Source organism: Tauraco erythrolophus, chromosome 6 (genome assembly GCF_009769465.1).
Source record: "Tauraco erythrolophus isolate bTauEry1 chromosome 6, bTauEry1.pri, whole genome shotgun sequence".
Taxonomy (NCBI): Eukaryota; Metazoa; Chordata; class Aves; order Musophagiformes; family Musophagidae; genus Tauraco; species Tauraco erythrolophus.
The window spans coordinates 35,625,984-35,640,645 of NC_141470.1; the positions used below are offsets into that span (position 1 = coordinate 35,625,984).

A 14,662-nucleotide genomic window follows, 5' to 3' on the forward strand; every position below is an offset into this window, starting at 1 on the left:
AGTGCTGCAAAATGTGTCTACATTCCACTTGAAACGAGTCTGGATCTCATGCTTGAGGACACTGCAGACACACTATTTGGAGTTAAATTCATACTCAGACATGTTTTTTTGGGGAAGCCCTACAGCACACTGGAAGAGGAGGTACAGGCCAACATTATGTCTTTGAACCATCCTAGGCATGCAGCTTTCTCACCCTTTCCACTATCCTGTATTTTATCTGATTTGGCAGTGAAGTTGCAATGGCTGCCATCAGCCAAACAAGTCCCACATCAAGGCCTTTCTAGAAGAAACCTGACACTGAACCCTGGAAAGTCAGATGTGTTCACAGCAGGGAATGAGCACAGGACACCACCTAATAACACGGTCATACAAGTGCTGATCTATTGGCAACGTTGACATAGGGATATTTGTTCTAAAGAACTCCCATCTTATGAAATTTCAGCTTCTCTCATCTATTACTGAAGTAGGAATAGCAATGGGGAAGTGAGTAAACATTGGAAAAACTGTCATACCTGAAGTCTGCATTTTTTTCCCATTTTTTTGCTTCGTTGTATTTGTCCTAAAAACCAAACCAAAACGAGTTCAGGAAGAAAAACATTATGCCATTGTCAACAAACTCAGGAAAAAGTCTTACCCTAGTAATATGATTATGTACCAGGATCATTATTAAATAGATGTTATTTTAATCTCCTTCTGTCTGCAGTATAAACATGTATTGCCACGTGACGTAGTAAGCCTTGCTTTGAAGTGCAGGCACACTAACACCTACAGATATTTGAATGTTATAGACTCCACTTGCATATGACAGATCTGAACATAACACACATCTGAACACATTGCTCAGAGCCTAGGTGTAGCTTCACAAGAGATTATGTTGAAGTCTTGTTCTTTCTTTGTCATGCAGATGCTCATGTAAGCGACAGAGTTTTCATTTCCTTCTGCCACCGAAATTTTGCATGCCTAGTTTGTGCAACACCACCAACAAAAATACCTGTTCCTTTTCTGCACAAGCCAGGATGGATGTGGCAGTGAAGGAGATACAGAAAAGACAGATTTCTGGTGCTAGGACATGTTGCTGATTTTGGATAGAAAGGAAACACTGAATCTACTCCATGCTGTATGATGCCCTCGTATACTGGGCATCTAAATCAAAGCTGCCTGTATGCAGAAACTTCAGCATTCAAGGAGACCACTAGCACCTAAGTTACTGAACATTCATGCACTTTTGCTTGGTCATCCATCTTTGTGAACCCAGAAGGTGAGAGGGTGGGCAGGGGGAATGGTCTTTCAAAAGCCCTTAAACATCTGAGAAACCAGTCTGAATACCTCACCTCATCCTGTATTCTTCAGCTTCCTAATCTGTTAAAATATTAGGAAAACCACAGTAACCCTGAAAAGGTCTTGCAATAATATATTTTCTGAAGACAAAAACATGACACATTTACTTTTCAAAGTCAGCAGTAGAAGTCAAGTATATCAGACTCATTTTCCAAACACACCTACCTAGTTTTACTCTTTTCTGTGCTTTTGCTTTCCTTTGTATCCAGAGGATCTGTATTCTTTGACTGCATAGTGTTTTCTTGCCTTGTTGGTTTCAGGGAGCTGTCAAAGTCTTTCTGTTTTCTTCCACTCTCTTCTGTGGGATGTACTTTACCTGAGAGGGGAACTTGGTTGGAGGATGTTTGTTTAGTAACTACTTCTTCCTGTGTTTTGGGGTTACGCACGTCTTGTGGGTTGTCTCTCTTGAAGCAAAAAGAAAATATTGTAAGATACAGTAGCAACTGACATAAAAAAAGAGCTCTGTACAGAGCTGATCAGCACAACTGGAAATTTGTGATAATTTCCCTGAATATTCTGCTATAAAGTAGGTGGACAGAACAACCATAGGAAATGTGATACATCTATCTAGAAGAGATACTACTGTTTCTCATATATTATCAATTTGTTGGAGATTATGGGCCTACAGCTTTGGTTAAAGGCAACTATGCAGTCTATCAAGAGATAACAGGTCCCAAAGCTTAACCTCTGAGAGCTGTTGTGGCTTTGCCTCCAGGTTCTCTGCTTCTGGAGGTCCAGGACTCCTTTATCTCCAGGTTATTCTCCTCTTTTTGCTCATATTCTGAAGCTGAGCTAAGATCTTTGCTCTCCCTCCTGTCCAGATTTTGAGATCAGTTCCTAATAAAATCTTTCTAAGCTTCCTGCTTTTAAGTAGCTGAGGCAGAGATACCTGTAAGTCTTTCATGCGCAGACAGCTTTCTATCCAAACAAGAAGAGAGCAGGGAGGATGTAATAATGCAAAGGAAAATCCAAACGTAAAAACTGTCAGTAGAAAAGAAAAGTCAATAGTGAGCAACAGCCAATACCTCAAGGTCTTGCAACACTGATGAATGTGCGGCTGGAAAGTGATGTCTATTCTGCAAAGAAAAATAGAGATTCTAGGTCTGGATCATGATTTAAGTATGTTGAATCACTAGTAACATCTGCTGTACATGCAGGAGCTGACATTGATGTCAGGCCAGCTTACGGCCAGAAGGCTGTACAAGGATCTAGTCTTTGACATCAGATAAGAGAGAAAGCAGAAACCCCAGAAGAAAGGTGGCTATGTAGGGATAGTTGAAGCAGAAAAATATCAATTAAGAAATTTTGAAAATCCTATACTTAATTTCTCACAACCTATGCATTCTTGACTTAACCAATATGGTTGTGGGATATGGCTGTGCAGATTTTTTAGCCAAATCTGAGTCCTACACTTTCTGCAAATCTAATCTGAATATGCTAGTTTTCCCCCTAGATTTTCTTCAGTCATCCCTTTACTTCATCACTGATTTTTCTTGAAAGAATAAATCTCCCACAGTTCTCTCCTCTCTCCAAAATTACATTTTTTTCTAGTCCCCTTGTAATTTTTCTGCTGTATATACACACAGTTGTTCCTTCTCTCTGCTACCCATGGCCAGGGAGAAGATGGGAGCTTCTGAGTGCAGAGAAAAGAGAAAAGATGTACATGCAGTACTAAGCATTGAGCATGTGATTGTGTTATTTTCTTCTCCCTGTGGATGTGCCTCTGCTTGGCTGAGAGCTGGGTTGGCTTGAGTGGGAACTAAAGACCCATCAATGCCTGTGCTGACAAAATGTTTCCTTGGAACTTAGAGGAAATAGCTTTAGACAATGTTGAGCTGCATTATTAACTATCCAAGTTCCTTCCCAAGTGTGACTCTAAGGTAACAGGTCCCTTCTGTACTTCAGTGAAATTTCTGTATGTGATACTGTCTTTAGGACCTCCTGAAGTATTTTTGCTGGCCCTTACTGTTCTACTCGTTTCTCTTTTAGCTACAGCAAGCAGCTGCCTTCTGTCTGTCTGTCTGCTGTAGCATTTCCGTGGAGAACTCTCTTTCTGTCCTTTGAATGGATCAAATGCCTTTGCCCTTTTTGCTAATTAGTTATCAGTCCCTGCATGGGTCTCAGCTGTCCCATGTCTTTCCTTCTCTGCTTTTTTTCTGTGGGTTGTGGAATTCAGTCAAAAAGAACCATTTAAGAACGTGCCCCCAACTACAAGGGAAAACTAAACACCGAACAATAAGTAGTACGCTATTTATTGATTCGCAAAAATTTCTCAGGGCTATGGTGTGCCTAGCGTCCTCACTCCCATTGCCCTGAAGTTCTGTAGGGAGTTTACAAGCAGCCAGCTATTTTGATAAACAGAACTGTAGCTTCTTCAAAGCACACAAACACTTTAACCTGAGAGATAGTGAAGAATATTGACACAAGTGATACTTTCTGATTGGTCAGCTTGAATTTTTGATATCTATTTGCTACAGACTCACATTTTCTGATGTGTTGGTTGGGCTGGGAGCTATCTCGCGATACATGCCAGAATCCTTGCGTTTTACATTGACTTCAGTATTGCTGGTATTTTCTGTGGGTTTCATGAGAGAGATGAGACGGAGCCACAGGTGGAATAGTTGATGGTGCTGGTTTGGCGGGGCACAGAGCTCTAGACAATAGGTACGGCCATTTACTAATTTTAGCATGAGTTGATGCTTATCTTTGCTGAGGACAGAGAGTTCCACAAACTTCAAGGGGAACAACCTATGAAAAAAGGAGAAATTCATCATTAAGCATGAGTGGAGATCCCTCTCAAAGAAGACATTTTGTCTGTCTGACCTACACATAGAGTAAGACTAAAAGTGAGAAATTGAAATAGTAAGAAGCTGCTGAGTGGATTTGGACATTCTTCTTATGAATGCCTCTAGCTGTTTATGGAAGAAATGCAGGGCAGCAGTGCACAGAATGAAGGCAAAGGCAGCTGACTTCTTCACAATGCCTGTATTCCACTGCCTTATTCCCTGACAATCCTGCACCCCCAATCTTCCTATCAGCTTCCTGCTTCTGATATATTTAGAAAAAGGTTTATTAAGTATTCCTAGCCATCGTCTATCTGTATGCATGTAGGTAGCGTTGGCCCAAAATGATGATCAGAGTGGGGCCTAAAGGTGTGAGCTTAAGCTTAAATGATTCTCCTAACTTTATTGTGCTAGTTCTGGGACAAAGAGTCAGTGCAAATATGAGGTCTGTTAATAAACTGACCCTTAAAAGAAGGAAAACACTGTATGGAAATCAAAAATACATTCATATTTCTTATTTATTCTTCAAGGAAATATTTAACTGATCTTGGTGCTAACTGACCTGGTAAGTGCTAGCTGTCCCGTGTGGTATGGCTGCTCTGAGAGTTTCCAGAAATTTGTCACAATTTCCTCTGGGGTCATGGGCACCTCGCATGCTACCAGCATCACGTTGGGTGTTGATGAACTGGGATTGGCAGCACAGATGCCAATGGTCACACAAATGGGTCGGTTATGGATAGAAATTGGTTTCCCTCTTTCATTAACCTGAACAAAAAAAAAAAGCCCCATTAACACTGACATTTGCCATATGATCTTTCAGAGAATATACTACCAATACATTTCATGGTGTTTTGCTTTGGAGGCCCTAGAGATAATGTACTCGGTTGGTGAGGAGAGAGGAGAATGTGGAATAATGAGACAGGAATGTGTTTGAATGAGAAGAAAGGAAAGAAGTTGAATAAGGATAAAGGACTGGCTTTTGTATATTCCAAATTGTTGGGTATCTGATTGCTGTGGTCCGAAACCTCGAGTATCATTATCTTTAATTTCTCCTAGTGTAGGCATGATGGAAGAGGAACTCTTCTGATGATTCATTGTCTTTGTCAGCATATTAATGAGACCTGGTTAATGAACCAGGATGCTGCTAGGTGCTGTACAAACACAGAATGGAAAAAAATCCTAAGTAATTTATGTGTACTCTGAAATTACAGAAAGATAAAAATGAGAAAATACAGGGAGATAAGACCAAGTTGATAAGTATGATTGAATCCCATGTTATGTACCATTGTCAGGGTATGGTTTTGACAGGCATCGGAGAAAAAGTGTATCCTAAGAAGGAATTTGAAGGAGGACAGTGCATTAAATTTGTGGATATCTAGTAGAATCTCCTCCCAAGTGTGAGAGACAATGTGTAAAAAAGATCAAAGGCTATATTATTTTTTTCACATTTTAATGTAAATGAGTCAGTGGTGTTGCTGTTTTCTTGAGTTGATTGGTTAGGGCAACAGCCTCCTTGTTGTAAATGAGGTCTAATAAAGCAGGAATAAATCATAAAGTACCTTGAAAACAGAGACTCTAGCTAATTAACATTCTGCATGTATATCAACAATGCAAGATTGAATTAATCAAGGCAAGACCAAAGGATGTTGCAATTATCACAAAGTGAGGTAATGAAACTCTGAAAAACACAGTTGAGATACATCATGTAAATGGAATTCAGATGTTTTAGACACATTGTGAATGCAGTATTGTAGGAGTGTAGACTGTTGCCAGAGTCTTGCAGGATTTTTTAGCCAGTGCTTAGGGTAAGTGACAGGCAGGGTAGTTCTATTGCTTGCAAGGATACTAGAAGTTGCAAGTGGGGGCAAATTGCCTGGGAAAGGCTGGCTGCCAATTAGGGTAGGTTGAACTGACACTGATGGCTAAAAAGCTTAATGAGATAGCAGAGAACCAGAAATTTGCTAGAACAATCCTAGCTGTTGCTACAGCAAGGAGTAGAGGCTGACAAGGAAGGGTGAAAACATCAGTATTTATCCTCCTCTAATTTGCAGCATTGCTGTTGCTGGATTTCTGGACTATTGCCTGTAAAGTGTGAGCAAAATGAGTCTATAGAAGAAGGGAAACATTATATCCATATGTGTGTAGTAAAGAAAGGATAAGAATAGTGAGAAGAAATGAGTGAGGAATACCTAGTAAGCTGAGAAAATAAAAAAGGTAATCATTGCAAACAATTTTATCTTAAGCATGCCAAATGATTTAATTTGAATGACTTTTTACCTGGACAAACTTGCTTTCGAACACGAGAGCAGAGCTAAAAGGAGGATATTCTCCTTGCCTAAGAAGTCTCCGAAGGTCATCCATAACAGATGCCTGCCTTGAACCGATGCTCTTAAAATCAAGCTTGCTATTGATTTTGCCTATCCACAAAACAAAAATAAATTTACAAATTAAAGGGAACAGAGATAAAAAGGCTTATGTTTAAAAAACCCCTGATGATTATGAAAAGAAACAAACATATCCTTCCTGATAGGCTTTATTATACAACTAAAAAGCAGAACCTGTCCACCACAAAACACACATTTTTAGGCCATGCAATCCTAAATGCAAAGGTGAACTTAGTAAGGCTTTCTCACAACTCTTGACTCTTCTTTTACTATTTATTTAAGGAAACAGGGCCTGCAAATCTATAAACACTAGTTTGCACATGCTATTCTATACTTCAGTAACCTTATATATTTTTGTCACTGTTAAGACAATATTTTTTATTGATGTATTTTTCACATGAGTATAGTAACATACCTTGCAAATAATAGTAGCAACCCTTGGGCTGTTCTTGGTGCTAGGTGGTGACTTCCATCTCTGTATGGAGTGAACGTGTGTACGTGAGGCAGCAAGTTTTGCGTATCAGGCAGGCAGGGTGGTTTGGAAGAACTCAGCCGCATCACAATGCATCACCCGGTGATGCTCTTGGTGGCAGTTCTGTTTCCCAGTTGCATCAGGGCATAGTGGTAGCATGGATTCATCTGTAACACAAGCACATTAAGAGCATGGTAACATCAGCAATTTTTGTAGAGGTACTGTCCATGCAGTGCAGGCTGCCAGGGAACAGCGAGAGTTGGTCTGCTCCATGAGGGACGAGGAGCTGGGAGCCAAGGATGGCCGCAGCAGAGGCATTGCCTTCAACAGTCAAGAAATGGTCCTCCAATCCCACAGAATTAAAAGTGAATGGGCAGAGCAGGATGGCAGTAACAGAGCCTGCTGACAGGCACGGACAAGCAAAGCTGCAGATCAGATCTGGAGTCCATTGTGAGACTTTGTTCCAGGAGTCCAGCCAGGAGGAGCAGCAGGTGGCAGGGCGGGGACAGGGCTGTAACGGATGTCCAAGGAAGCCTGCCCAGAAGCCAGGGCTGACAATAGATACACCTGTAGCTTCTCTCGAAGGAAGACTAGGTGCCCAGGGCTGGGTTTAAGTGTATCTCCCAGAGGCGTGGGCGGGCTGTGGGCTGGAGATCCCAGTGGGGCTCGTCAGGACAGCCAACACCTGCTGGTGCCCTCCAGGCCCCAGTGAGGGTTAGTGACCGAGTCCAAAATGGAGCTTGCATTCATGTGTCTCACTCAGGTTTGTGAACTGTAGCTTCTCTCTATACATTCTTTTGCCAGAGTAACCTTTTAGGTCAGCCTGGTGATATCATAACCAACCTATAATATTAACTCCTTTTTTTTTCACCTAACGTGATCTCACTGCTGCTTCCAGCTCAGCCTGGTGCTCAGGCAGGGTTCACGCCCCGAGCACCAGGCTGGTTGGAGCAGAATTGATATTGCAAAATTAGAGTTGTGTTATCTGATGGTTTGAACAACTCTTGTGCAATCTCCTTCACAGGTACACAGCCTCCTTTGGGCAGGTGCACATCCACCCTTGCTTAGGAAGAGCCCACGATGGGCTGTTTCTGGACAGTCTGATAATACCATGCACTGACATGGCAATGTCCAGCAGAAACGCCTCCTGCTCTCTCTGCTGTACGAGGCAACTCTGATTCAGCATGGAAGACAATGGTGCTTTTCTTTCCCAGCTGGATTTCAGCCCTGTAACATACGTGGCGGAGAAGGATCAGTACCATTGCTTTAGCAAAACCACAAACGACAAGCTCTTTATCAAAATGGAACTGCCTTTCCCTCTCTAGCCAACGGAGATGTAATTGTGAACACTACCACGGGTGCCTGGCCGAGCTGGAGGAGCCTGACGCCACAGCCAAGCGGTCACAGCTCTTGCCTGAACCACGGAAGGTGCGAGGTCCATCTGCCCGCCCCAAACACATGCATACGCTCAGCACTCGTTTGGGCTGTGCAGTGTGTGGCACGTGGAGAGTCTGCGCTCAGACGGTGTGAGAGAGCAGTAGAACCACAAGTGCTCTTGTAGTGCAGGGCAGTAACATTTGCACACCCAAGACAGCATTACCGTATGACACCCTGTCGTGCCACGTGCGTGTTCTGGCACGGACAGCGCTAGCTCGCTCAGAGGCCTCTGCGTCACTTCCCGCTCTAAACTGTTGACATGTATTTAATGTCCCAGTCTCAGGGTAATGCATCAGCTATTGTAAAAGATGTTGCCATCAGTTTTTCAAGACACATTTTGTATGGCTTTTGGGGGAGTGGGGTGAATCCGGTAGAAGCGAGATAGAAGCGAGACTGCTGCAGCTCCATGCCCTGGGGTCCAGCCAACAATAAGGCAGAGCATCTATTCCCAGTAGGTACGACACACCAACTCAGGTACACAACACGCATATGCAGCACTCACATAAACACAGACAGCACCAGCATCCCGTTCCCCTCTCTGGCTGATCAGGATGAAGGTCTGTTAGCTGGAAAGAGACATGGATACACTCCAGATACCTTCAGCAGCTGGACTCTGACACTCAGTGTGTCCAGTAGCTGGCCCTTGGATCGTGGTCTCCCCAGCTGCTGGCACCTGGACATATGAGGCCCTGAGGCTGCAGCCCAACTTGTGTTGCTGATACAGACCCCTCACTCAGACCGGCACATGTGCACACACGCATATGCATTGTGGTCTCTGCAGTAGCTCGCTTTGGATGCACAGTTCACCCAGTAGTTGATCCTGAATCCTTTGTCTTTCCAGATGCCTTCCCCCAGAGACACCTATGCGTGCTTGCACACACACACGGGTCTCATGTGACCCGCAGACCCCATGGTCTCTCCAGCAGCCATATGAGACTTTCCTGGTAGTTAGCTGCTTTCACAAGCTTGCCTCTTCCTCACCCAGGAAAAGAGTTAGAAATGACATTTAGTGGTGTCCACAGACACCAGGACAGACTGTGGTGATCAGGCAGGACATAGGGCCTGTCTACACTTGTCCAGCCCTTTATCCCTCTATTTTCCTACATCTATTCCTCCCCAAATCCCCTACACCCATTCCTTTCACCACTTTTGGTTCCACTCCTGAACATCCCATAAATTTTGTGCAATCCCAAAATGCTTTTCCTTGCATCCCGTAACGGGTCCTGCACTCCCAGGCAGTAACCTCCCATTGTTTGAAAAGTGATTGTGTGAGCCGTCCCATTGCCTCATGTTGATGGGTTTCACATCTGGGCAGGGGCTGAGGCACTCCTGCCACAGCCCTGGGAGAGGCCCAGCCAGGGTGTCCCTATGAGTCCTTAATTTGGGTTCCCACCTGCCATTATGTCCCTGTGCTCCTCTGGGTTTGTGGTGATGGGCTTTTGGTGGGCTGATGGCTCCTGTGATGGGTCTGGGAGTAGCTGGGGCAGAGTGTTACTCCCACTTGACATTCTCTCTGTGCTCCTTTGTGTGTGTGCTTTTTATGTCACTCCTTAACAAAGTGCTGTCATTTTTGTTTTTTTTTTTTTTTGTTGTTGTTTTAATCTAAGCCTAGCCACCACCTCTTAGAGAAACTCCAGCTAATGGAGAAGGCAGCAGCATGACTCCTTAGCAATGCAGGCTGCCAAGAGCATATTAAATCCCATCTTCTACTCTGTTCTCTGGCTTTTCGTAGCACTTTGGGCAAATTGATTTGATTTGGCCAGAAGGGAGTAAATTCCAGAAAGTCAGTCCTGGATGTACAGTGCCAACTAACTATCTTTGATTTATTTGGGTTCAAGCACTGCTGCATCTGCATGTGTACGTCTCCTCTTCTGAAAGACTGGCAGGTAAATAGCCATTTTTATTTTTGTTATTCAATACACTTAGTGCTGAACAGTTACCTAGCGCTGCCACAAAAGCCCCAACAGGCTGTGCTTGCAGAAAGGCATAGTACCCCACGAGCAACCGGCTGTAATCAGCATTGACCCCAGTTCACTCACCTACACGTTCTTGTGAGCTAATTCCCCCAAGGACAGCACGTGCACTTGCCGGGGGGTTCTGCAGAGCCACCACCGAGGAGATGTCCCACTAGTCTTCACCATGAACACGTCCATTCCAGCAACCTCATCCAAATACAAGAAAGCTATAGGAAAATATTAAGCCTGATTTTTTTCACTGCAGCTTCTCCATGTATGCACAAGGGTGGTCTCACCTCAGGTGGGATTTATTGGGTCAGCTGGCAGTTCTCCAAAGTAACGTAACAGCATCCTAAAAGAAGAGCATTGCTCAAGAGGCTGTCAGCACCTGTGGGCAATCCAGCTGGCAATAAACCATAAGAAAAGATTAGGCATAATAAGGTAAAGTCAATATTATAGCACAGCTGTCAAGCCACCAAAGCAGGTCTTTAAAGGCACACAGTATAGAGCAGATCCTCAGCAGAGGTAATCAATGTACTCTCCATTATCAGATTAAAGGCAAGTATATTAAAGGAAGACGTGTATTTACTAGGACTGAGAGTTATAGATGGATTGCTCAAAACTGAGTGGAAGTGGGTTGAAACAGCTGAGGAATTTCAACATAGATAAAAGTAGAATGATGCGTATGAGGAAAACATTTTCCTAAACTGTCCTTATAGTTACTGTTTCTAGGTTGACTAGGACCAATTAAGAATGAGACTTTAAGGTTATCTGTATGTTAAGCTCCGTAAAAACACATTGGTCAGAAGCACTGCAGAAAAAAATTTGACTACTAGGAAGCAGAGAAGCAACAGAAGTCATCATCATGTGGTTATGTGAGATAATGATGCCTTTTAATATGTGTGGAGTTCTGGTCTCCTTGTCTCAGAATGAATAAAATAAAACTGAAGAGGGTGCAAAGACGAGCAACAGGATGATCCAATTTCTGGCCCTTGAAGATGGAACATGACCACAAAAGACAGACTACATAGATTAGGACTCTTAATCCAGATGATAGCCATCTATAGAACCATGGGTAGCAAAGTGAGGGTGACTTCTCTTTGTCTACTCCAATGCAGACTCCTAAGAGGCATCAAACAGAACTGGGAGGTGGCAGATTCAGCGCAAAACAAAGGAGATGCTGCTTCACATCGTGAAATTGTGGTACTTCTTGCCACAAATGTTGTGGGTTCTGGGGGAGCATATGGAAGATGAATCATTATCTACTTGCCATGCTTTTATACTCTTTCTTCCTGAGATGTGAGCTATTGGCCACTTTCTTTGCAGGGGAGAGATTTTGAAAAAAGAAATGTCTGAAAGCGCACAGGCCACAGAGCGTAGGGAAGTTTCTGGCATTGTGTTGTCTCCTTCTCAGCAGTTTCTCGAGTAGCCCCACAGAAGCTGCCTTCTTGTGCTGGTACCAGCCACTGCCAGTGCAGGAAGTTCTGTCTGCAAACATCTGGGTTGGCTTCTCCTGGCCCAGTGTCTGGTCTGCACATCGTGGCAGAATTGGGTCCCCCTCAGCGCTCCGAACAGCACAACGTTTCAAAACGATGAAGTCATTGGTTACTTTGCCACAACGGATGAACATCTCAGGAAATGCTCGTCAGCCAGGTAATAATGTGTTATGTTGTTTTTTAAAAGCTTTACATCCTTAATGTGCTAACTCTCATTCGTTCTGCTGGTCTTTTCTGATTTCTGTTTGGTGATGGCATAGTTTCAGACCACCTTGGGCCACAGTAAAATCCACGAGGACAATGTCAGGTACTGACAAAAGCTGCTTTTTACATGCTTTCTTGTCAGCCTAGTGAGACAGTTTTTTGTGTGCCAGTGGCTGGTAACATGTCAGTGTTGCACTATGACTTCTATTTTTTAGGGAAGCAAATGCGTGTAGATACAGCTCTCAATCTGGCAGCTGCTAAAGGAGTAAATCAGGGTTTTGAGATCTTACTCTCGTGCTGTTTCTAAGGCAGCTTTTGCAGAAAATGAAGATATATACTTACCTTCCAACTTCTCTTACACTTTTCTTGAAGTTACTTTACTTCTATTTTTGCATCCCTGGTTATCAAGATCATGCCAGTGCATTTGCTTTCTCTGGTATGTTCAGATTATCTGTGGAGTTACTGGTGTACAAACAGGTTTTGGTTTTGCTTGTGAATTAACTCTGCAAAAATTAAGTTGCCTGTATTTTAATCCCAACTCGAGTCCATGCAAATGCAGAAGTCCTTGCACAGGGACAGAGCATGCTGGGTGTCACTGTAAAGTGCTGGGACGGAGCAAGTAATCCCAGCCAGACCAGTCTGACAACCAGAGAGCTACTGAGCATCTGCGCATCGCCCTTTTGAAGGCTTTATATTCCAAGAGCTTTGTCAGCTTGTGTGCGATGCGGCACGAATGCACAGAGCAAATCTTAATGTAATGCTGAATGTGAGTCGCTAAGCCCTTCCAGAAAACTTGCAACCAGCAGCACATCAGGAGACTGTAACACAAAACGCACAGGCTTTTCTTTCCATGAATTAGCCAAAAAGTGTCTGCGTTTCAATGCTGAGTTTAAATCCAGCAGAGAGACTCACCTTTCTGGGTGGAGGCTGGGATATAATTACTAGAAAACGAAAGTCAAGTCTGAAAAAAAAAAACGGATAAAAGAAAACACAGAAGAAACAGTGATGTGGATTTTTTCACTCTGATAGAGAAGTTCAGCTGCTGACAGTATCATGCCGAAGGGTTGCAAATGCTGCATTTTGTCTTTTGAGCCTGGCTGGCTTTAGGAAGGTGAAGGGATTGCAAAACCATTCAGAAGTGACAGTTATTAGAGATCATGGTCTTCATTATGCGGTTAAGGCACTTAATTGCAAAGTACTGACCAAATACTGCTATGGGAAACTATGCCTTGCCAATGTTCAACAGATTGCTGCTTTAACCACCGTCGGCTGCTGTAATTGTTCTCCTCACTGAAAATCCTGGTTTTTTTCATCAACAGTTGTGACTGACCACCTTCTTGTCCCCCTCTCCTAGAAATGTCTCTACTTTCTTTGACTATGAGTATAAATGTCCTTCCTTGTCTAACTTACTGCTAAAATTCAGCTTTTTCATGGGAGCAATGCCAGCTGACTTTAACTAGCTTCAAGAAGGACCCCACCATAGATACATACAAAACATTTAAACAAAAGGTTTCCATCTGGAACTTCGGGAAATGCATAAAATAACCTGACAAAAAACAATTAGGTTGGGAATATATTCCTGAATTTATTTGGGATAAAGTCTACTAGAAATGTTTGGAAAGTGTCAGCATAAATGACAAACAATTTTCTTGCTTTTTGCCTGATATTCAAAACTAGTTTCAATTTTCCAGCTAACGAAAAACAAAATTTTGGGCAAATTTTGTGCTTGAGCATTTCAACATCTAGCCTCTTCCTTCTTATTCTTAGTTTCCTGTCAGGTTAGAGAAAGACTATAAGAATCATAACATGTTGGCCCAATCTGCTGCCTGATAACACAGCCTGAAGCGGGCTCTGACTCCTCGTTTGACGCTCTCACACTCTTCCACTGAGTTCCTCAGGGGAAGTACAAAGCTATATATCCAAATATACCAAAGAAATGTATCCAAGAAGGAGATTCTGCCTTTAAAATAACTATTGAACTTGATTGCTGATGAATCTTTATGCACTTCCTGAGAGATGTGTCTTCAGCATTAACCAATACTTACGGCTTTTTGCTATCTGGCCCTTACTTTGCTTGTCTTCTCTTTGCCAGCTGCAAATATAGGTACTTGGAAACACCTCAGTGCTGTCATCATGTTAAAAAAACAAAGCCGTGATATGTTTCTTTTGATTTGATTTAATGTATATTTTTCTTATCTAACACTAAACCTCACAAACGGTTCAGGTGATGGTGCTATTTTTGAGAAGCTGAGTATTAGAACATAACAGAGAACCACAGGAAGCTCTGGGCTGTCTTAGCCTGGCATCTGCTTTCCAAAGAAAGACGTCCCACTAGAGACTCAGCTCTCAGACTTAGTTCCTGCCCTGCAAGTGCTGGCAGGGGCGTCAGCCTGAAGAGCTTTCCTGAGCATGACTTGAGGCAGGCCCTGAGCACTGCTGCATACAAAGGCAGCGAGGCTGGCACGCGCCATCCCAGCACCAACAGACTTGGAACTAAGGCAACCAGAAGGAAAAGGTGGATCCAGTCACTCTTGTGGGCACTGCTGTGGTCAGTGCAGGGTATGTGCAGACTGCCTCTGGCCTGAAGACCATC

General features: G+C 43.2%; 1 protein-coding gene across 1 annotated transcript; it reads right to left on the minus strand.

Moving 5' to 3' along the window:
- Positions 1 to 438: 438 nt before the first annotated feature.
- GARIN2 (golgi associated RAB2 interactor family member 2) lies at positions 439 to 11,044 on the minus strand. Its single transcript, XM_086614200.1, has 6 exons — positions 11,017 to 11,044; positions 6,399 to 6,538; positions 4,684 to 4,886; positions 3,822 to 4,086; positions 1,504 to 1,742; positions 439 to 559 (listed from the first exon to the last, which is right to left on the minus strand). Exons 1-6 carry the CDS (start codon positions 11,030 to 11,032, stop codon positions 439 to 441), a joined length of 984 nt encoding a protein of 327 aa, XP_086470326.1. The 5' UTR covers positions 11,033 to 11,044.
- Between the last annotated feature and the right edge of the window lie 3,618 nt (positions 11,045 to 14,662).

Coding starts and splice junctions, on each gene's coding strand:
- GARIN2 (XM_086614200.1), bottom strand. Junction 4,887..6,398: donor TCGAAAGCAAGTTTGTCCAG/GTAAAAAGTCAT, acceptor TTTTTTGTTCAG/GTTAATGAAAGAGGGAAACC. Junction 560..1,503: donor ACAGAAAAGAGTAAAACTAG/GTAGGTGTGTTT, acceptor TTTGGTTTTTAG/GACAAATACAACGAAGCAAA.